This window comes from Musa acuminata, chromosome BXJ3-5, assembly GCF_036884655.1.
Source record: "Musa acuminata AAA Group cultivar baxijiao chromosome BXJ3-5, Cavendish_Baxijiao_AAA, whole genome shotgun sequence".
NCBI classification, from domain to species: Eukaryota; Viridiplantae; Streptophyta; class Magnoliopsida; order Zingiberales; family Musaceae; genus Musa; species Musa acuminata.
The window spans coordinates 39,907,774-39,934,214 of record NC_088353.1 but is presented as its reverse complement, the minus strand read 5'-3'; the positions used below and the strand labels follow the sequence as shown (position 1 = coordinate 39,934,214).

At 41.1% G+C, this 26,441-nt stretch overlaps 3 protein-coding genes across 8 annotated transcripts; 2 read left to right on the top strand and 1 right to left on the bottom strand.

The window, feature by feature from the left end:
- The first annotated feature begins 430 nt into the window (after positions 1-430).
- On the top strand, positions 431-1,474 carry LOC135637611 (uncharacterized). The gene has a single exon (XM_065150255.1). It carries the CDS (start codon positions 722-724, stop codon positions 1,232-1,234), a length of 513 nt encoding a protein of 170 aa, XP_065006327.1. The 5' UTR covers positions 431-721; the 3' UTR covers positions 1,235-1,474.
- A 607-nt stretch (positions 1,475-2,081) lies between these two features.
- Positions 2,082-13,114, bottom strand: LOC103985552 (WRKY transcription factor WRKY51). 4 transcript variants are annotated; one of them, XR_010496501.1, is made up of 6 exons: positions 12,219-13,114; positions 11,973-12,098; positions 11,757-11,887; positions 9,262-9,685; positions 9,051-9,177; positions 2,112-2,577 (listed from the first exon to the last, which is right to left on the bottom strand). XR_010496501.1 is itself a non-coding variant. In XM_009403283.3 (3 exons), the coding sequence occupies exons 1-3, from the start codon at positions 12,902-12,904 to the stop codon at positions 11,758-11,760; spliced, it is 942 nt and encodes a 313-aa protein (XP_009401558.2). In that variant the 5' UTR covers positions 12,905-13,114; the 3' UTR covers positions 11,433-11,757. The 4 variants fall into 4 exon arrangements, 1 of the variants encoding a protein (XP_009401558.2); XR_010496502.1 differs by having other exon boundaries at positions 2,113-2,386; XR_010496500.1 differs by having other exon boundaries at positions 2,082-9,177; positions 9,262-9,618.
- Positions 13,115-20,003: 6,889 nt separating this feature from the next.
- On the top strand, positions 20,004-25,261 carry LOC135638824 (protein ENHANCED DISEASE RESISTANCE 2-like). 3 transcript variants are annotated; one of them, XR_010496735.1, is made up of 3 exons: positions 20,004-21,124; positions 22,610-22,688; positions 23,384-25,261. XR_010496735.1 is itself a non-coding variant. In XM_065152274.1 (2 exons), the coding sequence occupies exons 1-2, from the start codon at positions 20,023-20,025 to the stop codon at positions 22,624-22,626; spliced, it is 1,119 nt and encodes a 372-aa protein (XP_065008346.1). In that variant the 5' UTR covers positions 20,004-20,022; the 3' UTR covers positions 22,627-22,925. The 3 variants fall into 3 exon arrangements, 1 of the variants encoding a protein (XP_065008346.1); XR_010496734.1 differs by having other exon boundaries at positions 23,374-25,261; XM_065152274.1 differs by lacking the exon at positions 23,384-25,261 and having other exon boundaries at positions 22,610-22,925.
- The last annotated feature ends 1,180 nt before the right edge of the window (positions 25,262-26,441 follow it).

The window sequence follows — 26,441 nt, the reverse complement described above, 5'->3', positions numbered from 1 at the left end:
TTTGACTACCAACTCCTACACCATTTCAAACAGGTAGGTGGAATGTGTGTTATTGCTGAGATCTAATCCATTGTTGAGAGGCAGCAGATTGGCACATCACACCCATTCCATGTTACTTCCACATCTCACTCAGCTTGTATCATACTCTATCACCCCAACCCCACACGACAAGAAATTTTAACACACGCACACACACACCTATGAAGTGCCCAAAGTACCCTTCGTCCCCTCAAAATGTGCAGCTGTTTATAGTAGAAAATATGAGGTTAACATTGTCATTTCATTAGAAAACGCATGCAAGCAAAATGCACTGCACCGTCCACACGTTATCGACCCGTCCTTGGCTTTTTGAACGAGTCAACTCTCTCTCTCTCTCGTTCTCTCTCTCTATACCCGGTCTATCTTGCTGTGTAGAATATACATGTTGGATATCTTAACCAGTTCTTTCTCCCCTTCAGATTGCTCTGTCTTCTCCTTTTGTTGTTCTTTATCTCCTCGCTCTTCTCTCTCTTTCTTCTCTAAATCTATGTACTTTACGCTGTGTTACTAGATCGATCTCTCTCTCTCTCTCTCTCTCTCTCAATCTTTCTTGCAGTGCAGTATATACATAGTGTATATATTAACCTGTTGTTTATCCCCTTCACATATATACTTCTGTCTTCTCCTTTTGTTCGTCTTCTTCTTCATCTGTTAGAGAGAGACTGAATTAGAGAGGGGAGAAATGGGGGGTTGTATGTCGTGCAGGGGAGCGAGGACGTTCAGCTGCGTGCGGGTGATCCACATGAACGGGTACGTGGAGGATTTCGAGGCACCCGTGACGGTGGGGGAGGTCACGGGGAAGCCGCCGACGCACGTGCTGCTCTCCTCGGCCCACCTCATCGCCTTCGGCTCCAACCTGCTCCGGCCCGACGACTGCCTCGAGCCGGGCCGCCTCTACTTCCTCCTACCCCACGCCGTCTTCCAGTCGGAGTCGTCCCCGGTCGACCTCGCCACCCTGATGACCCGGCTCACCACAGCCGCCAAGAGGGGCGGCGTCGCCGCGCCCCCCGCGGCGCCCCCGCCGCCTCCGAGCGGTCCCGTGTGGCTGGGGCTCGGCCGGGGCAATCCCATGGCGTCGCGAGCCCGGACGTGGCGCCCGGAGCTCGACGCAATTGAGGAGCGCTCCTTCGGTCGGTCCATGGGAAGGGACTCCATGAACAGCAGCATGCGCTCATTCATAGCTCCGGAAACCTGAAACGTGTAGGGTCAGGGGAACGACTGCTCTCTCTCTCTCTCTCTCTCTCTCTCTCTCTCTCTCTCTCTCATCTACTGTGGACTTAAAATGGTCAATTAAGTTTGCGTTCTTCCACCATATGTCAAGGGATGTTAGAGTTTGTTCTTTGTTTTGTCTTTCCAAGATTGAGAGCAGTAGAGAAGAGAGGACACACTGTGTTGAACATGAAATAGAGAAGAAACATGATATTTCCATGCTCCATTTCTTTCTTCTTGATCCTCCAATGGTGATTCCAAAGTTGAAATTTAGATATTGATTGCATCATATGAAAGCTAAGCTAAAGCTCCGACCTTTTGACTTCTTCTTCTATAGAGCTTAGTCAGATACATTTGTCTTCAATTGTGCTCATCTTGTTGGGTGTCACTTTGCTGCTGACTCTGTCAACACAGCAGATTACTATGTATCTGCTTGTCCTCAAGTGTAAGATTTATGAATCAATCTTATTCTTCTTCTGTGATGTAATTGAGCTGAAGTCAACTACAACAAGAGCTGCTCTAACCTTCCACCACCCAGTAAAAGAAAGTTGTCATGCAATTCTCCAGGAAACAAGCATCACCAAATGGGTCTGGTGTGATCATATATGGCACTTGTGTAAATTAAATGATTCCTTTGCTTGTAGATTTGGTTTCTAAGATTGATTTGTTGGTTTCCTGATGATGATAAATAGGTCCATCATAATGGACGACTATCAATTAAAGTTGCTTATGTGTTACTTGTCTCCCAAATAGTACCTCAGCTTGCAAATCCTTCAGAGTTAGTAGAATGAGTTATGTGCCATATGGAGCAAATGTGCCAACACAAGCATAACCCAATCAAATCTCATATGAGTTGTGAGAAAAAGACAGTAACCGATGCTACCTTTAGCCTGCATTACCTCATTCATCAGCACACTGTTAACATGCAGTATTAATTTACAGCCTACTGGTTCGCACTTAATGACCTCAACAGACTCTCCCTATCGCTTGTGCTGAATGATTGTTTTGTGTCATAAAAGTGGTTGGGATGTCTTCACAAGTGGCAGAGGTGGCCTCTACTAAAAAATTGATTTGACCTTTTGTAGAGTCAAACACCAAGAAGCTAATGCATTTATTAAGAGAGATGTAGCAGCAGTACCTGCACCAACAGCAGAAAGAGTTAGTATCAAAAAGTCAATTAGCAGAAGGTCCAAGGTGAAGAATTTGGAAGTGTAAAGCTTCATGTTTATGACTTCAATCTTTAGAAGACTCTTGCATCCATCACCAGTTGTAACTCAATCTTGAAAGCATATGGGTTTGCAGGATGCCAAGTAACAACCATGGGAACTCCTGTTTATAACATAAATCAGCACATCTTGTTTCTGTCAGGCAAACAAAGATTACAAGAGCTGATCATTTTCTAATTTAACAAGCAGTAAAAGATCTAATGTCAAGCTGCAAACAGCCAGAAGAAATAGCCTATTCTTGAAATTCATGTCTATGAATGATGAAGTCCTCTATCCTGAGACAAGGTGTAATCCAACAGAAAGTGTAATCTGGGAGTTGAAGCAAAATAATTCTATCCGAGCCTATTGGATCACTTGGTCAAGAGATAAATCTTTCTTGAGTCATTAAGGTCTAACTTTCATGATCCTCCTATAGATGGTTTATTGAAAAACTCTATCCCTGTTTGTATTCAATAATGTCCTATTTATTCTGAAAGGAAAAAGTCCATAGAGCATAGTTGAAGAAGCCTCCATATTACACTTATTTTGTAACCACAATAGGTTACAGAAGATTAAATGCTTAAATGACGAAATATTCTTTTTAGATATTTTGTTAATATGAGATGTTGCATTTAATAGTTGTCATATCCAAGATGACAAAACTTTGATAGTCATATTCTCATTGGTATTTGGGGTATAGAGTGTGGTTGATTCTTTCTCTATTTTTTTTAAGCTTTGTTCTGGAGTTTAAGAGAGGACCATGAGGATTCTCAAATATGTAAGGCTAAAAACCTTTCAGATGCGAATTTGTCTTATTCGCTTCACACAATTAATGTCTTTGAACAACTAAGAATTTCATTCTTGGTTGGAGGTCTTGTCTTTGTACTCGATATATGCTTGCGATATTATTTCAGGTGCTTTTGTCAAGGAAGATTTGAATGATCAAATTCGACTTAAGTGAGTGCCTCTATTGAAAAACAATTAGAATTGAATTTACAAAGATTACCTTTGACCTTTCATCTTATATTACACCAAGGAGACAACTACCCCTAACAACACCTGACGTCTAAGGACACTCACTAACAACCCTTAGCACTAGCATTGATAATCGAATGACAACAACTAAACCTACATGGGACTCCAAAAAAGCAATCCTTGAAAGTGACCCTTAAACACCATTCCTAGCTACTCTATACTGAGATAAAGAAAGAGACTATTCCACCATTTAAGGTTTCGATTGTCAAATCTTGATTGATCAAAGATAGTGACCATCTCAAGAGTCTACTATTCTTCGAAAGAAAATTGTGTTTTCACATCCATTACATTACTCAACAAGACCGATGAACTCTTCAAGAACCTACATTGATTGACCTAAGTTTGTCAAACCCCAATACATGATTCATGACCCAAGGTATATATCGATAGGCTTTACAACTCAACTACCTCGCTTTACAACTAATTGTGTTTCCACTCCATTAGTGGAAAGATTAATTTTAGACACTACACAATTAGTGCTTCAAAATAAACTAGAACATGTATCACCACTTTAACTACAGTGAGATCATTGGACACTACTTGACTTAACAAACAAGGAACAATGAGTATAAAACATGGTCGCTAGTCAAATATGTCAAAAAGAAGAATTAAGGCCACTAACACCAGTAGCAATTATAAATTACTTTTCAACAGTTTATTGGGATGAGAAATGGAAAGTACTGCAAAATGATAAAGAACTTAACAAATTGTTTTGCATAATGCATAATGCTGAAAATTATTTCCCAAAAATATCAAACGATAATTGACTGCATAGCTAAGTAGAGAGAGCTCTTCATTGTTCTTCATAGCAACACCTGATATAGCTTGAGCAGGAAGAGCTGGGAGTAGCATAGCTTCAAACTCTGTGATATCCGTCATGGAAGAGTTTTGTGGCTAAAAGTTATTGTAATAAGCTTGTCAAAGATTTCAAAATCATTTTAGCTACTCATGATAAATGGAACTCAAGACAGGAAAATACTTACTATTATAATTGGTCAATATTTTTTTAATCCTTAGTCGAAATTATATTTTTTGGAGGATAAGTTACTTGGAGGAAAAGAATTTAAGTTTGGAAAGACTTCAAAAGAAAACTTTAAAATTCAATGGTTGATTGGTCTATAAGTACTCTGAGCATCCTAAAATTTTAGTATGGATGTGAAGTTAAAGATACACATTCTATAAACTCTTAAGGTATTTTTCTAATAGATTAAGTGGTCATAATTTTTTATCATATGGTGTCCAAGGAACATTAGAGCTTGATTTGAGTTAACTCAAAATGGAATTTTCTTCCTTTTTGTATTTTATCATTCTGGCAATAAAATATTTGAGTATTTCTGCATAGATTTAGGCAAAAGTAATCAAACCGTATAAATCTTGTCTCCACTGTTACACTGTATATGCATTTGCATTGTTTCTTGATATAAGAATCCTATTACCCAAGCTCAACTTGGTAGTATATCTCAATGGTTTGGAGTTTGGGAAAGATTTTGCTGAAATAAACTTGGAGAAATCAGGAGTTGTAATTCCTATTTAGTGAGCAGGAGGATAGATACAAAAGACAAACATAGTTGTGGGTGCTTTGAGGAGTCTTAGCATTATTCTAGTTATATTTATTCTCAAACTTGTTACTTGAATGGGATATATTTATGGTTGTTATGGATAGCAAATGAGCATAGAGGGTGTATGTACCCAGTGCATAAGGCTTCCATTAATGAAGGATCAGGAAAGAATCAATATACACAGTCTTCCTCTAAATATGAAAAGGTTATTTCCGTGACTTAAACCCTAATCTCTCAAGGTGCAAAGAAGCAACTTACTGTTGTACCAGTACCCACCCTCTAATGTTGCAAAGGAGCAACCTTATGGATAGCAAATACTTGAAAGAAAATATTCAACTTCATAATGATCTTTGAAATTGATAAGATCCATCACAAGCAACTAAGCGAGAAGGAGATGAGCTGAACTCTTCGATCCATCCAAATTGATAAGATCCTTCTTAGAGGGGAGGAAGAAGCAAGGCATCAAGAAGACTCCTCAAAGGGGAGGAAGAAGGAAGTTTGTTCTTAAGCATTGGACCTCAAAGGTTTGCTTGCTATATACTTCCCCAAAAGAGCTCCCATAAGTGGGACTCATTATCTTCAATTTGTTTGAAGATTCAAAAGTACAACACGTGGCTCTCATAAGTCATAAGTCGGATCGACTCTCCTAGTTAGTTGGTAAAGCCCTTGATGTTGATAATAAGGTATTGGGATCAAATCTGTCTTTGCAACTTATTCTGTGCAAAAGAGAAATAATATAGAGCAAGTCACAAGAATATAGTCTATACTCGACCTGATAGATTTGGAACTTCTTGATATTGTACTCTTCCGTACACAACAGTTTCACTAATCAACAATACTTCCAAGTACTCATGACGCCATCAACAATCCTTTATAGCAAAGTGGGCTTTCATCTAGCCATCAGGTAGAAGGAAAACTTGATCATGGCATTTGATGAAAGATGGACTCTGTCCACCATACAGGAAAAGAAGAAAAAGAAAACAAGCACAACAAAAAGTGAAAACAACTCCTGTCCAGGCTAACTCTGTTTAGATACTTTCATCCACATATAAACCCATCGGAGACTGACCGATGTAACAAATATATCAACTGAAGAAATACTGGCTATTTTGATCATTTAAAGCCTCCATACAAGCCTAATGACACCAAGGGTCACACTGTATCATGTTTGGTACAAGTACATGCAAAATTTAACATTGTACACATGATGTTTAGCAAATTTGACTCCACTCAAAGCATTTTCCAAGAAGACTTGCCCAATCATGAGCTGAGAATTCTTGCCATGTCGATCCGACAAGTGGAAACATACCCAGTAGATCCCAGGTATGATTAACCACCAAATTGTGACCGGTTGATCAAACACCAAATTTGTATTTTCCTTTGGTAGATTACCTGAGAGATATTAAAGTGTGATGGCTGAAAAAGATTTGTCTACGATAGCTTGGTAAAGTTGTCAGGATCGATTTTGTTCTTAATTCCTTTCCTACTTATATTCTTTTAAATAATTGGGTGTCTTACAAAATTATTAGGAAGATGGTTGGTTGCCAAGGGAGTTCTATTGGAATGAAAATGATTTAAAAAAAAGAAATATGATATTATTAGTTAGGATATGTAACTATTTGGGAGGCTTAGGAATCCAAGATATAATTACCATTAAAACTGTAATCTGATTCTCCAAATTATATCTTCTTTGATTGTGTCTATGCTCAAATACTCTGGGAACGTTTTAGAAAAAATTTGAACCTCAATCTTCCTTAATTTATGTTCTTTGGCAATTGGAGTGAGAGGGTCTAGCTTTGACAATTCGAGACTTCTTAAAAATTTACTTTGGGTTTTATGGCTCAACAAAAATAATTATCAATATCCCGACCACCAAATCAAATTTTCTCTATATTATGCAAAACAATTGCAATGACTAATGTTGATAGCTCATTTAATCCTATGTCTCATACTTAGTGCATGTAGCTCCCGTTAATTTAAGGTCTCGGAAATGGTTAATGTATGCAACCTTCTAAATATAGAGACTGTTTCCTTAACTCAGATTATGATCTCCCAAATGAACGACCCTAGCATTATACTAAAGCCCACACTCTTGAATGATATAATATTGTTTCGAAAAAAAAGTTATGGAGGTAAAATGAAGAATAAGAAGATGGTAAGATAACCCTTGTGATTGTATTTTAATTATATTATAGAAGTATATTGCATATTAAAATTATTATCAATGGGGATTCTTATAAAATAGTTCTACCATTCAATCATAGCACAGTTATGATAGCACAACGGTCCAACTGAAGCATTAATGGGCTCACTTAATGACATTTAAGAGACATCATCAAAATGCCCGATCATTTTGTAGGTGTGTTGTATATAAGGTGCATATAAGGAGTCCTCTGGGTAATAAACTAATTCCTCATTTTTACTCTTTGAATTAAACAAATATAAACACCAAAATCATATTGTTTTTCGGAACAGAATTCAATGTTCAGCATGGATGGAGTGGAAATAAAATGAATCTGGACAATGAACTTGCATGGTGTCCCATCACAAATCATTCATGAACTCTATAGCCCAAGCTATTGATAAGGTTAATTATAAATATATTAACCTATCACATCAATGATTTACAATGTTGATTGTCATCTGCATGATCGTAAACTTCTCTTGGAAAAAAAATTGTAAACTTGAAAAGCAAAATTGACTATCAAACAATAGATATTAACCTTTATGATTAAAAATCCAAAAAATTCTAAAGATGGATGCCACATATAAGATTTTATGGTCAAAATTATTTGTACGTTGATCCAACAATTTTTTCATCTTTTTTCTTTTAATTTATTTTAGTTGAATTGTATTTGTGGAAGTTTTAGTTGATTGAAATTTTGCTAGCAAAGCTCATCTTTTTTATGGATGCATTCATAATTTTACATATGTTTTTGGTGGAGAAACCTAAGAAAGAAAATCATATATAAGGCAAATACTCAAAAAATCTGATTCCTATATTTTCTAATTATGTAAAATAGTTAATAAGTAGTCTAATGCTTTCCATGACTTGTAATTCTATTCTTTTTTTACAGAATTATTACAAATCATCCAAAATTTATGAGTACTTTTTTTGTGAATATTGACCATGTGATTTTGGTTTTGGATTTTACTAGTTTTGTTATAAGCAAATAAAGTTTCTAAGACTGAGAAAGATTCTTGTTTGCTTTGCCCAATAACCTCTCCCTATTTTGACTTTTAAGGTTCAAGAAAAAGACATGCACCTGGCATATATTGCAACAGGAAGATAATGTAGGTGGTTTCCACCCATCCCAACACTAAATAGAAGCATTACTGATAAATGTTACAATAAAATAAGTGCCACATATATCAAGATATAAGATTCAAAATTCCTTATTTGATGAACACTACTGTATTAAAAAAGAAAATCCATGATTCTACTTAATTAGAGCTGTCAATTTTTAATCTGAATCCACCAGTTTATTTGCTGGATTCATGTTAATACTTCTTAAGCATTAGAAAAAAATGAAAAATTGCAACACTGCTCTTGGAAACCTAAGGTCAAATCCAGTAGGGATGACCAAATTAATTGGATGGCAGAAAAGGACAGGCAACCATGCAAAAACAGTGGGCAAGTTGTGAAACTTGTCAAGACCTACACCTACTTATCCATTGTCATCAAACTTTTTAAAGGGGCTGTCCATGATTTCCTGTGTTTTCTGGCACTAGGTTGGCAAGGTTTTGATGTCATATGGGCCCAGCATTGTATGAATCTTCCAGGGGACAAGACACTAATTGGAAGGTCTCAACAAGATAAACATGTTTTCATTGACTGGGAAGACTGCAAAGATAACTTTTCTTTTAGTAGGTGAGATGAGACAAGTGCAAAACACAAGAAGGAACTGCAGCCAGAATAGCATTAATTAAATAGAAGCAAATTGACATAGACATGCAATATCTCATTGAAAGTGACACTAACATTAGAAAGAAGAAATGAGACCTCTTAGACGTCTGTTATTGAGCTCCATCCAACAAAAATAAATTGCAGCAGCAACCAGAACAGTTCATTTGAATCCATTCCCTGCCTGTGAAGTTGAAACCATTTGATCTCTTGTTTCTTTGTAAACCTGCAGCAGCAATCATACAGTTACACAGCACATTGTAAACAACTACAGCAGCAATCAGAAACGAGGTGCAGTATCTGTGAATACCTTCCCTGCCTATGAGGTTGAAACCATTCGACCTCTCGTTCCAGAGTGGGTCATGCCCTGGTGATGCCACAGTGCAGAATTGTTTCTCCCATATGCATTTGATCAGCTCTTGCATAAAACACACAGGTGGAATACTTTTCCATGCATCTGCAATCATAATCCATGGAGAACTTGTGGAAACAAGAGTAGCTTTGTCGCTCTGCTGCAAGTGCATGGAAGACTGTTTTGCTTCCTCCCAAGTGCATGCAATGACTGGGCCACCCAGCAGAAGCCAAAGACCATCTTGGGTCCATAAGGAGATGCCTGACTCTATCTTGTAATTATACTATTTCAGCTTTCTTCCGCAATAATCTCAACCTTAGTCAATAACACAGTTGTCAATACCCTAACAAAGTCATGATATCCACCCATAAAGCACTGTATTCTGGTCATTTTGAACAGAAAAAAATAAATAAGTTATACAAACAAGAACCACAACAGTAGCAAAGAATTAGTATCCTATTGTGTTGCTGGTAAAGAATTATTATCTTCAAAATCACTACAGTCATATTAGGTATTTCATGTTTTGTTCTTTAATTTTCTACAAGACTTGCCATGCATTACCTTGGCATGCTCCATGAATAATTATAACATTCTTTCTCCTAGTATGACTTTGAAAATATATACTTTCGAGCTGATAGCTGATATATACTATTATATCTTTTATAGAACTCAACGGCAAGTAATGATCTATGTAGCTGATCTCAGATAAAATATATATGCACTTCTATGCTGATAGTTGACATATATATTTTTCTTACACAAGCATAGTGGTGATGAGATTTATGTAATTGATCCTAAATTGCTGGAACATTGGGCATTATGGTTGGTTGTGGAAGAAGTCTTTTTAATCCTAAAAAGTATAAAATTATCCATCCTTACCGAGATCAAAGGCCAATCAAAATAATGGGAAAATTACATGCATGAGCTGATATGAATTTTTTTTTTGTGACATTTCTTTATGGTTATGTAGCATTACCTCATCACTTTAATGATCGATTGAATTTATTAACAATGGAAGTAATCAAAGTTCTTGAGGATCCATCAGTCCAAATGAGAAATTAAAAGCATAAAAAACAATGCTCAAGTTCGCTATGACACTATTAGGCCGTCCATTTGTATTGCCATTAATATATATATAATTATATTTATATATATATATATATATATATAGGAATTTGTTCCTCATCTAGAAAAGGCAAGTGGGCATTGGCATTTCCTCTACAGTCATCATCATGCAAGACCCACAACCACCCACCAGAATTAATATATAATTCATGCCAGAAAAAGACACTTACTAGTGGGCATGAACTATGCATATAGATCAAGTTGGAAAATTGTGAGCACGGGAATACATTTTTCTACACTTCGATGTCTTCATTTGGTTGGCACAAGTCAAATTTAGATAGTACACTACAATATCTATGTCAAATCTACCAATTGAAATCCAATTAGTTTTGGCAAAGTAATCAAAGCTTCTTCCACTATCCATGTAGTAGTCAGGTAGGTCAAGTCCCACTAATAGAATGGTCACCTCAACCATTGCATGTGCTACTGTATTCTCCATTTCAAGTATTTTATCCAAAGAGTTTCATCGTGAAAGGTTTCACAAACATTTGTAGTTTATATCAAGTAATTGTTAAGGAATCCTTTCGAACCCAAATTACTCATGCCAATAATTTTCTTTCTTGTTCCTAAGAGTATCTCTTTTTCTTAAAATGTTTTACATCATATATATGTGAATATATCCAGACTGCTATATTGCACACAATCATTAAACCATCAAGTGTCTCCTCAGAGTAGAAAATAAATGTGATTCTTTCAGCATACACAAGTTCTCATGATTCTATGGAGTGATCCTCCATTCTTTATACAGGTCCTATTGTAGAACTGTAAGATCTTAATAGACTCCCTTTTTTAGAAAAAATGATTATTTGTTTTTCCTTTGTCATGCACACGCAGAAACCTGATTCCAATAATATCTCAAATGTAATTTTTTTCACCAGCAAAATTTAAATATATAACCCTCCAGCAACAAAGAAATTGTGTAGCCAGCTAGTGACAAATTAAACCACTAAATCACTTCAACCTTGAGATGCATGTCAATTATCTGCACAGTGAGATAGCGCGGGTTGATCTGCCACCATTTAAGTCCTCTATTACCAGATTCTTAATTGTGGTTCCTACTTCAACTTCCAATCTCACCCACTCACTCGGACAAAGAAAAATAAAAATGCCGCCATCAAACCGTACCCTCTTCAGCCACCATCAAACCGTACCCTCATCACAGGCTCCCACTTACACCCCACCGCACCAGATTGGGTCAAAATTTTCTCGGATTTCTTTGGGGAACATGGAAATATTGTACATAAACATATCACAGGAAAAGAAGGAAGTAAAAGAAGATGCATATGGAATGAGCGGTCGTGATTGGAACTTGGAATTAGGTGGACGACCTTAGATGGCGGCGGCACTGTGGCGGTGCTCTCCCTCGTAGGTCACGATCAGCATCGAGGGGTCGTCCGGCGCCCGCTCCACGTGCTTCCTTGCCGGGCAACCCCGCAGGGTGCTGCACTTGTAGTAACTCCTGCAACACCATAAAGGAGAAGAGGGCGTTAGATCAATCTGGGGCCGTTGGTTCGAGATCGGACGTGCGGAGAACGAGTCCTTGCCTGGGGTAAGGTGATCCCTTGATGGGCTTCTGCCCGTACTTTCGCCACGAATACTCGTCGGCCGGGATATCGGCCGCCTTCAAGCCCACCGCCGGCACCCGTATCGTCCGCTTAACCCGCGGCTTCCTGCTCAATGCACGAGACTGGTGATTAAGTTTGGGGCACAACCGCGGCGTAGGTTAGCTAGAGCGCTGATCCAGGCGCACGAGTTGCTACCATAAGCAGGTAGCGGATCTGCTCGATTACCTTCTCTTGGAGCAGTGGCAGCGAGTACCCGGGACGGCGTTCTTGCCGGCGACGTGATCCGAGTGGGCATGAGAGTGCTCATGCCACCGCCGCTTAGGCGCGGACGAGAGGGGCGGCCTGCTGGCGGAGGCGGCGGCGGGCAGCGGGAGGAGGAGGGAGGACAGCGTGAGATTGCCGTTCGACACGCTGCAGTCTCGGGTGACGGACGACACGAACGAGGACGTCGCGGACGTCATCGGCATTGAGATGCTGAAGTACTCCTTGCCATATCGAGTGGGCGGGGGCAGCTCGCCAGCCGCAGCGGTGGAGACTGGCCTGGTGAAGTCGAGGGTCAGCGTCGTCTTGGGAGGCGGCGGGAGCGGGTGGTGAGGGTGGATGACGCGCAGCGGTATCGGCGCGAGGGTAAGACTCTTCACGGCGGCTGGCAACGACGGCTCGGCCAGAGGAAGCGGCGCCACTGGGCCGCGGCGGAACCGGGCGTGGCCAGTGCCGTCGATGATGGCGATGACCTTCTTGAACTTGGAAATAGCGAAATCGGCGATCTCGTGGCAGTCCAGCTGCTGCTGGCAGTGGGGGTTTGAGAGGTGACGGATGAGGTGCTCCATTGAGCGAAGCCCCGCGGCGGTCGCCTCCTGGATGGCGATCCGGTCGTCCATCTTTGTGTACCCCACCAGATCAACGGCCATCACTCGCAGATAAGTAAGCGAACATCAGAATAGAAAAACACAGCCGAAGCGAGCGAACGAAGGAGAAGAGCGGGACATTTTATAGTGGGTGAGAGGAGGAAGACAGAGACCGTTAAGATTCGTGTCAACGGTGCCCATCCATCCATACGTCCATCCGACGGCTAAGATCGCTCGTTTTCTCTTCCGTTGAGACCGAAACTCGCAGCAACACTCTCGTCAACCCCGACAAATCTCCTACCTCAGTTGCTGTTAAATAGAAACGGTAGACCTGATGGGGGACCCACCTTTAGACAGAGGTACGTGCGACGGTGGATTCTTGTCTTTCGTGTTTAAAAAACGAAGAAAATACAAAAGAAAAAGAATAAATTAAAATAGGCAATATATTCTTTCATTGTCGTCCCCTCTTCTACCTGTTAGGTGATTGGGTAGTAGTTGGGGCTTGCCTGCAGAGCTCTCGTTCTCCAATAAAAAGGCAGGTAGACATCGCGTGTGTGTTTTTTAAGTAAGAAAAGCAATTGCAAGTAATAAAAGCCGCAGTGGTACATCGACGTCAGTCCTTTCACCAATCACGAGGTTTCAAAACGCTATCAGCCGTTCGATGAGTAGACTTTGTCTGACTTCCTTTTTGCTGATCCGTATGCTCTTATTCAACTTCTCAATAAATTATAATAAACCTACAAAATATTTAAAAAATAAAAAAATCATGCAGATTGTAATCCAGATGATGTATTCAATTTATTTATGTTAAATAAAAGAAATTGTACACATGGGATTTGAATAGCTAATATTGAATGGCTTGACTTAACCTTGATTGAGATCTAACCAAAAGCAATGCATTGAACATGCAATCACCTTATAAGCAATAATTCACTTAAAATGTCATCATGGTCTGAACATCTTATCATGCACAAATGAAATTATCATGCTACGCAGTACCAAATGGTACCGTTTGATATCGACGATGCGTATCAGTTTGATAATATATCGGTACGCGGATCGCTCAATATCGGATGAAACATGCAATAGTATTATAGTGCTACACTATAGCAATGTTACATTGTTATACTATAATAGTGTTATAGTACTATAGTAGCAGTGTTACGGTATTACAGTAAAATAAAAATATATAAAATTATTCGGTATGTCCTGATGTACCATTTGGTACGTCGGTACTATACCGTACCGAGTCAACATCGAAATATCGGTACGATATATTGTATACTTTGAAAATTACACTAGAATTCTAAAAGACTTTATTTCATATTTGAAATAGCTTTTTTTTTAACATAATTCTATTTTATTAATTCAAATATGCAATTTGGAAATTCCAAGGGAGGGAGTTATTTTAGGATATTGTGGTTGCTTGTCTCACTCTACTATTTGTATGGCCATTAAATAATATGTCCTTTGCTCTCATTTATTGCTATGCAGATGAGCCTTAAATAGGCTGATATGCTCAAACAAGCCCATGGACTACCCTGTTAAAAGATTCAATTATTTGTATGGTCAGCAAGTACAAAGTAATAAAATACAATTAGGCCATGAAATCTTCCTACTTTATTGGGAATCAAATTCTTCATCTTCTCACTTGGGTTCTATTAAAATTGGCTATTTCAAATGGATTGCTTGGAGGAAAAAAAAAAGATTTTGGTAAGATTTCTATATAAGTAAGGCTTGACTTAACCTTGATTGAGATCTAACCAAAAGCAATGCATTGAACATGCAATCACCTTATAAGCAATAATTCACTTAAAATGTCATCATGGTCTGAACATCTTATCATGCACAAATGAAATTATCATGCTATGCAGTACAAAATGGTACCGTTTGATATTGACGATGCGTATCAGTTTGATAATATATCGGTACGTGGATCGCTCAATATCGGATGGAACGTGCAATAGTATTATAGTGCTACAGTACTATAGTAGCAGTGTTACAGTATTACAGTAAAAAAAAATATATATATATAAAATTATTCGGTATGTCCTGATGTACCATTTGATACGTCGGTATTATACCGTACCGAGTCAACATCGAAATATCGGTACGATACGATATTGTATACTTTGAAAATTACACTAGAATTCTAAAAGACTTTATTCCATATTTGAAATAGCTTTTTTTTTAACATAATTCTATTTTATTAATTCAAATATGCAATTTGGAAATTCCAAGGGAGGGAGTTATTTTAGGATATTGTGGTTGCTTGTCTCACTCTACTATTTGTATGGCCATTAAATAATATGTCCTTTGCTCTCATTTATTGCTATGCAGATGAGCCTTAAATAGGCTGATATGCTCAAACAAGCCCATGGACTACCCTGTTAAAAGATTCAATTATTTGTATGGTCAGCAAGTACAAAGTAATAAAATACAATTAGGCCATGAAATCTTCCTACTTTATTGGGAATCAAATTCTTCATCTTCTCACTTTGGTTCTATTAAAATTGGCTATTTCAAATGGATTGCTTGGAGGAAAAAAAAAAGATTTTGGTAAGATTTCTATATAAGTAAGAAGATAATCTATTGTTTTATAAATTCTCTATGTATCTGAAAAATTATTGTATAGATTATTTTGATCATTGACACACCACCAACCAACCTCTTGATGTCCTCAAGGGTTGCATAGACTCCTCTCACAATATTTTTCATATGCTGTAGGGTACAACAGTGTGTCTTAACATTGAACTTGACACCTAGTTAAATGTTTCCATAATTAGTTGCTTAGAAGTGGTTGGTATGTACATTCTTCTCAGTCTCTTCACTCTTCTTCTTTCCTGCATTTCATGTGATCCACCTTGCTATCTCAGGTTCATCATAATGTGGGTGACAAGGAGAGGATGGCATCTACCATGTGTTCTTAGGATAAAACTAATCATGTAATCCCTTCTTCAAGTTAGATCCATGAGTTGACTGCTGTACAAGGCACTGCATATAAAATTTATCTTTGGCTTGGTAGTAGCCACATGAAGTGTTTGATATCATTGCCATCTCTAAGAATCTTTCCCACCTTTTGACGTAAAGAAGGGGGTGCAGCAATTAACTACTCTTCGGTGGGAAGCTTAATCCCTTCCAACCCTACAAATCCCATGTGGTTGGGGTAGCTTTTCTTTGTAGATCCAAGGCCTTCAAGCTTTACCCTAAAGACACCCACACCAACTTGTTTAGTGCTATGATTGCATGTATTCTTCAAGCTTGATTCATTTCTTTGAGGATGGTATTGATAGAGGAGCAGACATGCATGGTTGAGCAGCAAAGTGATCCAAGGCTTCCTCTGAGTCTTTCATGCATTCAGTAAATGATACCTTTCTGTCTTTCTACTGGCCCTCCTTCCTCATACAAATCATTCCATCATCTCATCATCATCTTCCTTTTCATGGACGTGACTATTTAACTACTTGTCCTTCCCTCTATCTCTCTCTCTCCTGTTCCCCACAGAGACTTGTGTCTTTGTGTTCTCTTCTCCTCCTCCTCCTCGGGTTCTCGCGTCCATGGGATTAGAGGTGGTCGTCATGGGCGAATTGCCTTTGCTTCCGGCTATAAAGACGTCCTCCTTGATACAAGAAAAGCCCGTCGAAGGCGGTCCAAGAACGAAGGACGGCGAAGAGGAAGAGTGCGTGACACCGGTGGCGGAGGAACACACGCTGAGGCCGGCCGTCGTGTGCCCGCCCGCCCCGAGAAAGCGGAGACCTGCAAAGCGGACGGTGGAGGCTCCACCAAATGGCTTTTACGACGTGCCTTGTGATCTCACCTCCATCTTTCTCGCCCTCCCTCTCAAGAAGAAATCCTGCGTGGAGTGGTTACGTCTACTGTAGCTTCTTTCCTTGTTTCTTCTGATTTCTTCTTTCTTCTTGTGCATGGACGTGAATGATTTCATGGTCTTCATCTTTTTCTCTGTTGTTGGGGTGAAATTATATATATATAATGTATGTATGTATTGAAGCAAATAGATGTAATAGATTCATGCTACAATGCACAGGTTCTTCTTTTCATTGCAGTAATGTGGGAGTAATCTCATGACTTCGATCTGTAAACACTTGAAGAAAACAGCTTCTGTACTTCCTCTGGATGAGTGTCATCGAGTTGTAGAAAATTCTCTCAGTGAAAGACTGCAGCCAAAGATCTGTGGACATTAACATGTCCATGAGAAGGGAAATTAACATGGAAGGGATGAGATTCCTGCAGACAACAGCACATGATGATCAAGTGCATTCTAATGCAGCTTCCAATTCATAATACCACAGAGGACAACCCTGCACTGTGAATCAACAGAGGCATCCTTCATCATCAACACAGACATCCAACATACCAGCATCTCTTATTATTCTTCTTCTTCTTGGACATGCCTTTATGCTTGATTAGTCTAAGCCATTTACCTAATTCAATGATGCAGTAAGCTCTCAGATGATAGATAAGCAAGGACATGGTCAGCATTAGGAAGAATAGTTGTGTCAGTGGCATAGGCTGTCCATGTGGTTGAGTGACCCACCAATCGCCACAGCTCAGCTCAGTGGTCTACATTTTGGCTTACAAGCAATGCCATCTTTGGAGCTTTTAGCCTTTTTCTTGACCACTGTCTTCTCCACTTTCCACCATATCCATCATTCATCTCTTGATCCACACTCACTTTCAAGAATCTAAGGCTCCATTTCTTGTGCAACGTACCATGAAGCAATATAAGAAGAATTCCTGCCTTCAAGTTGCAACAATCTTAGGTCCCATTTGTTGTAAAAGGTATCATGAACCAATCCAAGAAGATTTCCTGGCATCAAGAAGCAGCAGTGAGGGAACATCAACAGCTAAATTGCTACTTCTCCTTCAGCTGTTCAGGTCTTATTATCTCAAGAGCTGAATTATAACAGTCTTAATTTAGTCCTATGTTAAAAGTGGATAGAGGACTTGAATTGACTTATAAAAGCATGGTGAAAGGTTCCTCGAATGCTCAAGTTAGCTGAGATATATTGGGAGTAGAATTCTCGAGATGAAATATAAGTATCTAGAGAGAGAGAGAGAGAGAGAGAGAGAGAGAGAGAGGAGAGAGAAGAACCATATCATGGCCGGAAGGACCCTTACTAAGTTTGACTACCTGTAACAATATATATATATATATATATATGTGTGTGTGTGTGTTTTCTTCGAGAGACTGTGCTCTATTTATTTAGAGTAGCATGGTGAAAAGAGTTCATTGTTTCTATCTGCCTCTAAATAGACCTTGGAAAGAAATTAAAGCCCTGCTATATATTATTTTGGTCCATGATTCCTTAGTTTCCTTGTTGCCTTTTGGTTTTCAAGTATCATGATACTCTTTTATTTACCTTATAACTTTTACAGCTAGTGAATTTGCATGTTCTTCCTATGAAAAGTCATGTTAAGTGAAAGAAAGAAAGTACTTTCCTTTATCAACAAATGGGTTGAACAGTAGCTTTGCTTAACAATACTCATTTGGATGATGCTGCAGTATGTTAGCTTCAGGTTTGCTTTGCATGGGAGATGATCACAGTCAACAAGTCATCCCTTGCTTATATACTTCTTATAGTAAATTGTTTTGAGTTTGCATCAATCAAAGAAAAGTTCATGACTTGACTCTATACTTTTGATTCCTATTGTAATTAATGTTGTAAATTGCCTTTTTGTTCTTATGATACTTCTTCTGTCAATGAAGTTTCTTATGTGGATTTATGCAATCCATGAGATGCATGCAGCTGGTCTTAAAGATCATCACTAAGCCAAGAATCTAAGAGCTCCTGTGGCTCAACTTCAAAGAGGGGTATACGAGCTTTTGCAATATGTTGACCACCGTACTTGTCTGCACGATTGCACTGTTCTACCTTTCATGAACAATGATGTGATACCAGCTTGTGTTTATTTCAGAGAGAGCGAGCACTCATGGCGTGATTGAAGAACGCCAGTCCAAGCCACAAGGAGCTGTCAAAGATTGCTGTGTGCAGAGCTTGGAGAGAACCACCAATTGAATTGTTATGTGATGACTATGAGGGAAGTGACCACTGCATGCCAGCCGATCTTGGTAGCAGCAGTAGCAGTACCATTCAACTTTCCCCTCCAACCGTCACAATGCAACGCAGTACTCCAACCATCACATTAAGCACTCTCCCTTCTTCTTCTTCTTCTTCTTCTTCCATTGCATTCTCAATTCTACGCTTTCTTGTCAGGCCTGTCTTATCAGCTTTCTCGTTTGCGTCGCCTCGTTTCGGTCCGCACGGCTCACAGTCCAGGATGCAGCAGAAAGCCACAAGCAGACGCACCACCGCCTTCGAAGGGGAAAGCGGAACCATCCACATCAATGCGAGGGACGTGATGGTGTTTTGTCCTCTTCCACCCCCGTTCGATGCATCATCATCCACTTCCGCTCCACAATAACTCGCAAGAGTCCATCACACGCAACCATCCACCTGCAACATCCACAGTATTCGGCACTGCAAGCAGTAGCTGTATCAGTAATAAGAAAATGATGCAGTATCCCCGAAATCAGATCTGCTGTGTAGCTCTGCAAGCATTCTTTATCCACACATGAAGCACGCACGCAGCGCTTGGCCTGCGTCGAGACGTGTGCGCAGTGGAAGTACGCGTAGCATGAGTTTGAGTGGGGAAGGTCATTTCGTCGAACATGTTGTGGGCAGTAGTTGAAGTAAAGAAGTCCGCAACCAACTCATTCCCATCGCGTGTCGAGAAGCTGACCATTGCCTTCGAGAGGCGGGAAACGTGGCAGAGCCTGGTAAGCCAAGATTGTCGTTGTGTACGTCCTGCTTCACATCCGATCTCCGGCTTCGCCACTTGCTTCCCGTGTCACTCTCTCTCTGTGGTAATCGATGGACAGATGACGCCAGTGGTGGGCCGGCGTGGCTCAGCTGTTTGGGCCGTACAGGGTTCAGCTTCCTCGGTAACAAGGACTTCAATCGCATGTCTCAACCAGAATAGCAATCATCGAATAAGCGCTTCTCATGGGAGTTTTTAGCCGTGACGTTACAGTTGGTGGTGGGACCCAGCTTTTGAGCGACACTGTAAGTTTGGGATAACCTTGACTTTTATCTTACATAAGACGGCTGATCCCAAACGAATGGTAATTTGTCGTGATTAATGCCATCTCCGATGGCAATATGAAGTGCCGTTCTTGGCTCCCATCGCGGAGCACACGGCGTCGCCTTCTACAAATATTTGCCTGCCGGTTTGGTTGGACGAGGAGGGAGGGGGAGAAGACGGTGAAGGCGTCATCGGCGGAGATGTGCCCGACGACGAAAAAACCTGCTGACACAGCCGGCCAAAGAGGAGGAGAGCCGCCGACGCCAGAGCCCGCGAGGGCCGCGGAGGACCTCTGCTACGACTGGCGGCAGGAGGCGATCGAGGGCGGGTCCCTTCGACACGTTGACCTCGACACGGGCACCAACGGCTGGGCCTCCCCGCCCGGGGATCTCTTCCACCTCCGCGGCCTCAACTACTTCGCCCGCCGCCAGAAGTGCCCCTCCGGCGAGTGGCTCCTCAAGCCCGCCGGCGTCGACTGGCTCCGATCCGCCTCCCGCCTGGACGACGTCCTCGGCCGCCCTGACAACCGCGTCGCCGCGGCTCTCCGCCGCGCCCAAGCCCTCGGCGGTGCCCGCAAGGCCTTCCTCTTCGCCGTCAACCTCCAGGTCCCCGGCCGCGAGTGCCACTCCGCCGTCTTCTACTTCGCCGCTGAGGAGCCCATCCCACCGGGCTCCCTCTTCTACCGTTTTGTCCACGGCGACGATGCCTTCCGGAACTCGCGGTTCAAGATCGTGAATCGGATCGTGAAGGGCCCATGGATCGTGAGGGCCGCCGTCGGGAACCACGCCGCCTGCCTCCTGGGCAAGGCGCTCACTTGCAACTACCACCGCGGGGAGAACTACCTCGAGATCGACGTCGACATCGGGAGCTCCGCCATCGCCAATGCCATCCTCCACCTCGCCCTCGGCTACGTGACGGCGGTCACCATCGACATGGGGTTCCTGGTGGAGGCTCAGGCGGAGGAGGAGCTGCCGGAGCGGCTCCTGGGAGCTGTCCGGGTGGCGCAGATGGAGATGAGCTCGGCCACCTATGTGGAGACTAAACCCAAGGCTACGGAGGCCGGAAAGACAGGGTTTTGGGGACCGGCGAAGGTCAACCACCATCACCAACACCACCCTGATCGGTGCTCGGGTGCGAAGCCATCAAGGTCGGGGGTGGGCAAGGACGGCGACGACGAAGGTTAGGGCTCTCTTCTCTTGATCTTTGTCGAAAAATGTGCGATTTTTAGATGTTGTGTTAAAAAGCCCAGCTTTTTAGGCTATGTAGATAATAATCTGTCACTGAGAGATGCTTGGAGCTGAAGGGGATTTCATGTCTTCATCTGCTATTGATACATTTCTTGGTTACTTGCTTTCTCTCTTCAATAAGTGCGGGAAAGAATGAATGCACTCATATGTTGATGCTCAATCAGGTTTCCTGTTATTTATTGTAGTAAATTACTGTTGGATTGGAAATTCATGAATCATTTAGCTTTAGTGCTTCCGGTGGATGCTCTCAATTGGTCTTTGAATGCATTCTCTCCCGTCAATTCTCTTTGCATATTTGAAGTCCTAATACTTTGCGTGTAGTAAAAATCTTGCGTTCCTACATACCAACCCATTGGAGCGATAACGAGAGCGGATTGGTGATCTTAGCCTGTTTAAGGAAATACAAGAGAGGAAACACTCGAGTGTGAGTTGATTTAGGTCGGTTTCCTTTTTTGTGTAAAATGCTGAGCAAAGAGCTTGAACGAGAATAAGGACCACTGGTGTCATTCTTTTGATCCTTTGATATGCTTTCTAGTATTTTTGCTTATGATTTAGATCTCAACATGCATTGAATTAGTACAGCTACATCCAAGCCTTGCCCTCATGATTCATTTGGCTTATAGATTTCTGCAACATCGGTATACTGAAAGAGGGATTCAGTTGAGGGAGTAAAACTATCAGAATTAGATTATGCTAAACTCACTTCTTTTTAACGTATATTGTGGGCAAGAAAGCTCTCAAAACATAACAAAGCTAGTCATCCATGCAATTGGAGATGGTATGAAGTTTTGTCCATGACACTGGAGTTACAGAGGCTTGCAAGACATTATACATGATCTATTCTTTTCTGTTAATACAATCAAAAGTATTCTTTTCTTGCTCTAAGAATTATACTTCTTTGAAGTCAGAATCTTGCTGACTAGATTAGCAATCACCATAATCTAGATATTTCTTGGTTAAAGATGTTTCTTTTACCTATACATTTCTTGGAGTACAATCTGTTTTGTGATACTTGATTGTTCTTTTGTGGTTGGAGCTGCTGGCCTTGAACCTGACAATCTTATTATATTTCTCTGGAAACAATGAGAATTTGAGAATATTGAACTGGACAGATAAACAATTATGCAATCAGTGCACCTCATTGGCCTATAAATCTTATATACTTGCAAGTGGATTGTATAGTGCATACATGTGGAACACATGCAATAAGTCTGATCATTTTCTAGTGAAGCAGCACCGGAACCCATGGCTGTGTTGGGAAAGAAGCAGTTTTTTTCTTCTTAATGCAAGCAAAGAACATTTACTTTGCTTGCATGCCTAATTCTTTTCTTTCAAGTTTTATGAGAATCATTTTCAACTTGCCTAAGCTTGTCTCTCTTCTACTGATGCATCATATTTCAACACATCCTTTTTGCAGATAATTTACCTCCATAGTAAAGCTATTCTTCCTTCACTCCATGGCCCATGTACATGCCAAGCTTCTGAAAGTTTTTGAGGTTCTTGTCATGGCTTCTTCACCCTTCAACTTAACAATATTATGATCAGTCAGTATCATCAACTGCTTCTTAGTTTCATTGTTTTAATGAACTTCTTGTTTGATTCATTTGATTCAGAATAATCATGCTTCTGACTGATGTGAACATTCTTTATTGCTTCTTCTGTAGAATCGCTATCTGTAATTTCAACTTACTTGGAAAGCACATTTCCTGTCCTGTTTCAGGACCTCTTTGACATTAGAGTTTGTTGATATCTGCCATAAACAAAATATGTTACTTCACCTTGCAAATTTGAGGTTTATGAAGTCTATTCACATTAAATAATATGCCGTTTTCTTTTTTGTTTTCCTGTCAATCTGGACCTATTTTTCTTTCAAAGAAGAATATATAACTGGGAAGAAGTCTTCAATATTGATTTTATATGGAATAACATTTTCTATTCGTAGTGTTCTCATCACTTTTGAGCTAAACATTCTTCAATTCGTTTTTATCGTCTCCTCTGTTCTCTTTTTCTTTATTTTTTTTTAAAAGATTTAAATTATAATTCTTTTAAAATTATGGAAGAGTATCTAAATCATGTGAGTGCGGTTTTAGATAAAGTTCATGGAAATGCAGTCAATTTTGAAATGAAATATATTGTGGCCCCTCATTTGGAAGTTTATATGATGGTTAATCAATTTCTTAGTGAACAAAAGGTAACCAACATGAAGTGATCCATGGCCAGCGTGAGATTGATGGAGTCATCAACTATCTTCTCCATCCCTCTTCAACTTCATTTGGCAGTAAAATGGAGTCATCTACAGACGGAGTTGTGAGTCAATCATACGTGTGAGAGAGAGAGAGAGAGAGAGAGAGACCCACTGGGTGTACGAGTGAAGGAGAGCGAGAACGAGTCATGAAGTCAGTGCCTACCTGTATCTGTGAGAGACAGACAAAGCGAGTGTGTGCGCGTGTGTTGCGGCTGTTTGTGAGAGACGGTGAGTGTAGTATGCGTGTGTATGAGAAAGAGATAGAGAGAGAGAGAGAGTGTGTGTGTGTGTGTGTGTGGCTGTGTACGAGAGAGTAAAGTTGACCATAGCAACAACATTCAAGTTAAGCTGCAGCAAGCCGTGCAGAGGACTCATGTGCTCACTGACCGTCCTTTCCCCCCTGCCGCCTCTCCGCTGACCTGTGGCAGACATACAAGCAGCCCCATTTACTCCCCCCACCTATCTACTCCACATATATCCTGTTCATCTTTCGACCCAATAAACAGATACATTTCTCCTTGCTTCTTCTCTTTTCTATGACCTTTTACCTTCTTCTTCTTCTCTCTCTCTCTCTCTCTCTCTCTCTCTCTATATATATATATATATATATATATATATATATAAAGTCTCACTTGCAATGACATGTTAAGCGGTTAAGAGGCTTTACTCCCCCTCCGTAAACAACTCCTCCATCTGAGACCTAAAGGTTTAATCTGAATATATATTGAAATGATTGCAACAAGAGGAAATAGATAAAGCCTAAGTTTCAGATCTTCATATAAATCTGTCAGAAATAATAGAAGAGAGAGAGAGAGAGAGAGAGAGAGAGAGAGAGAGAGAGAGAGAGAACTGAATGAACTCCCTGTAGTTAATAATAATAATAATAATAAGAAGAAGAAGAAGAAGGAAGAAGAAGAAGAAGAAGCATGCAGATGAGGAGTCTTCTGTGAGCTGTACACATCACTCTTCGGCTGCTTCATGCTTTCTTCACCTGTTGTGCAAAGGGTTTGGACCAGTCGGCACCAGCCGCTTGTCTTCGTCGACCAAGCTCCCGTTCTTCTTCGGCTGCGTGAAGGGGCGGCCGCAGAGATTGACACCGTTCCTCTTCAACCTGCATCCATGGCGATGAATGGTGGCAGCATCCACACTCAACTCCGTCGCTGATGTCTTCTCTTTCGCTTTGTGACGATGGTGGGTGTGCTTCCAGTTGATCCTTCGAGCGCAACCGCGCGAATCGGCGAAGAATAGAATCAAGCACGCCACCAGGGCTGCCCGAGCCCATCTCTTCTTCATGGCCACCGAAGTAGTACTACTCTCTCAAAGGAAGATGGCAATAACGGAGCTTCCTTGGATCTACAGATGCTTATGATCCATCCACATCTCCTCGATCATTGCCGTGCACCAACCCGCATTAATGGATCATCAGTTCTCTTGGACAAAAGAGAGCATCTTTACCAAAGAAACCAACGTACACAGACCTGACCGCTTCACACGCTAGCTTAAGATGGAACAAACGGCTAATAACAGGCTTCTTTTCTGCTCTCTCTGGATGATGATTCTGGGCAACAATGGCTAGGAAGGTAAACCAAGAAGAACAATGGAGAGGGAGAAGCAGAGGAAGGGGGAAGAGATCTGACGAAAGCTAGAAGGAAGGGTGAATCGTGGAGACTTCTCCCGTTATACCCGTGGGGGTTGGCAGCTCAGTTCTTCGGCCTCTTCTACTTAAATAGAGGGTACCGTCTGCAGAAGAAAACAACAACTCCACTTTGTACACTCGTCGTACTGTTTTGCACTCAGATCTAAGCAGTATACAGAGTGTTTCTACATGCATGTTAGGATATTGTTTTCATGCATGTAATGCACAGCCGGTTGGGTCATGGCCATTGAGGCAGCCAAAGGAAGAAGCGTGGCATGCATCAAACAACATATACAACCTTCCCTTGGGGATAGGGCAGCAGACCATGGAGACTTGCAGTGGAATTCTCTGTACATGGTTCCAAAGGATGTTACTGCTGCAAGTTTCGTCACAGGGTTTGGGTTTGTGAGTGGTGAATTATACATTGCTGTCTCTCATGAAAGAGAGAGAGAGAGAGAGAGAGAGAGACTGTCCCCATCTTCACATACCATTCTTGAGCTCTACAGGGAGGGCTACCAGAGAAGCCAATGGTCAAACTCCCACTTATGTCACAAAGCTTTGTAGGAGCAGAACCTTTCACCTGTATATTTGTTCTCCTTTTTCCTTCATGTAAGCTTAGACTCATCTCTGCAGTTAACATCAGAAGCTAAGCTTTGAAAAAGCATAATGAAGCTAAGAATAGATCATCTAATAATTTAAAGAAATGAAAATAAGAACATATCTTAATCATCGCTATAATACTTCACTTATGGCCTGTACAGTTGCAGCAAACAGATGTGATATGAGTGCTTTACGTACAGGAAAGCTACAGAGAGAATCGGCATTCTGCAGTTGCAAGTGCAGAATGTTACTGATTGAAATCAAAGGATATCTTCTGATGAAGCAGGGGAAGAACACTGGCATAACTCTAACCCTACGCCAAAATCAAACATTGGAAAGCTCCATCCCAAGACCAGTCTCGTGATGACAATAAGAGTTCCTGAAGGCAGCAGTGACGAGCGCCTGCGACCAATCCGTCTTCACCAACTGCATCCCTCGTCGCCCGGTCATCGGCGTCCCACAGGCTCGAGTAGACCCTCATGGCGTGGCTCTTCAGGTACGGCACGCCGGCGTGCCATCCACGTAGAATCTTCCTTCGTCCGAAGCACCGTCAGAAGAAGCTTCACAGCACAAGGAGCAGTTGACTCAGACGACATGTCCAGGATTCCACGAGAGGGAGTAGGTGCGGAAGTTCCCTGAGGGCAAGGCCATCGCCATGAGAGAGCTTCGGGTGTGGATGAATTGGTGGAGGGGGGCCATGACCACAAGAGGGGGGAGGTGGGGAGGTTCCCTGAGCGCAGTAGCGGAGGGAGATGGTTGAGCGTGTTC

Coding starts and splice junctions, on each gene's coding strand:
- LOC135637611 (XM_065150255.1), top strand. CDS start 722: ATGGGGGGTTGTATGTCGTGCAGGGGAGCGAGGACGTTCAGCTGCGTG.
- LOC103985552 (XM_009403283.3), bottom strand. CDS start 12,904: ATGGCCGTTGATCTGGTGGGGTACACAAAGATGGACGACCGGATCGCC. Junction 12,099..12,218: donor TGCCACTGCTCCAAGAGAAG/GTAATCGAGCAG, acceptor TGCATTGAGCAG/GAAGCCGCGGGTTAAGCGGA. Junction 11,888..11,972: donor AAGGGATCACCTTACCCCAG/GCAAGGACTCGT, acceptor ATGGTGTTGCAG/GAGTTACTACAAGTGCAGCA.
- LOC135638824 (XM_065152274.1), top strand. CDS start 20,023: ATGAAGTGCCGTTCTTGGCTCCCATCGCGGAGCACACGGCGTCGCCTT.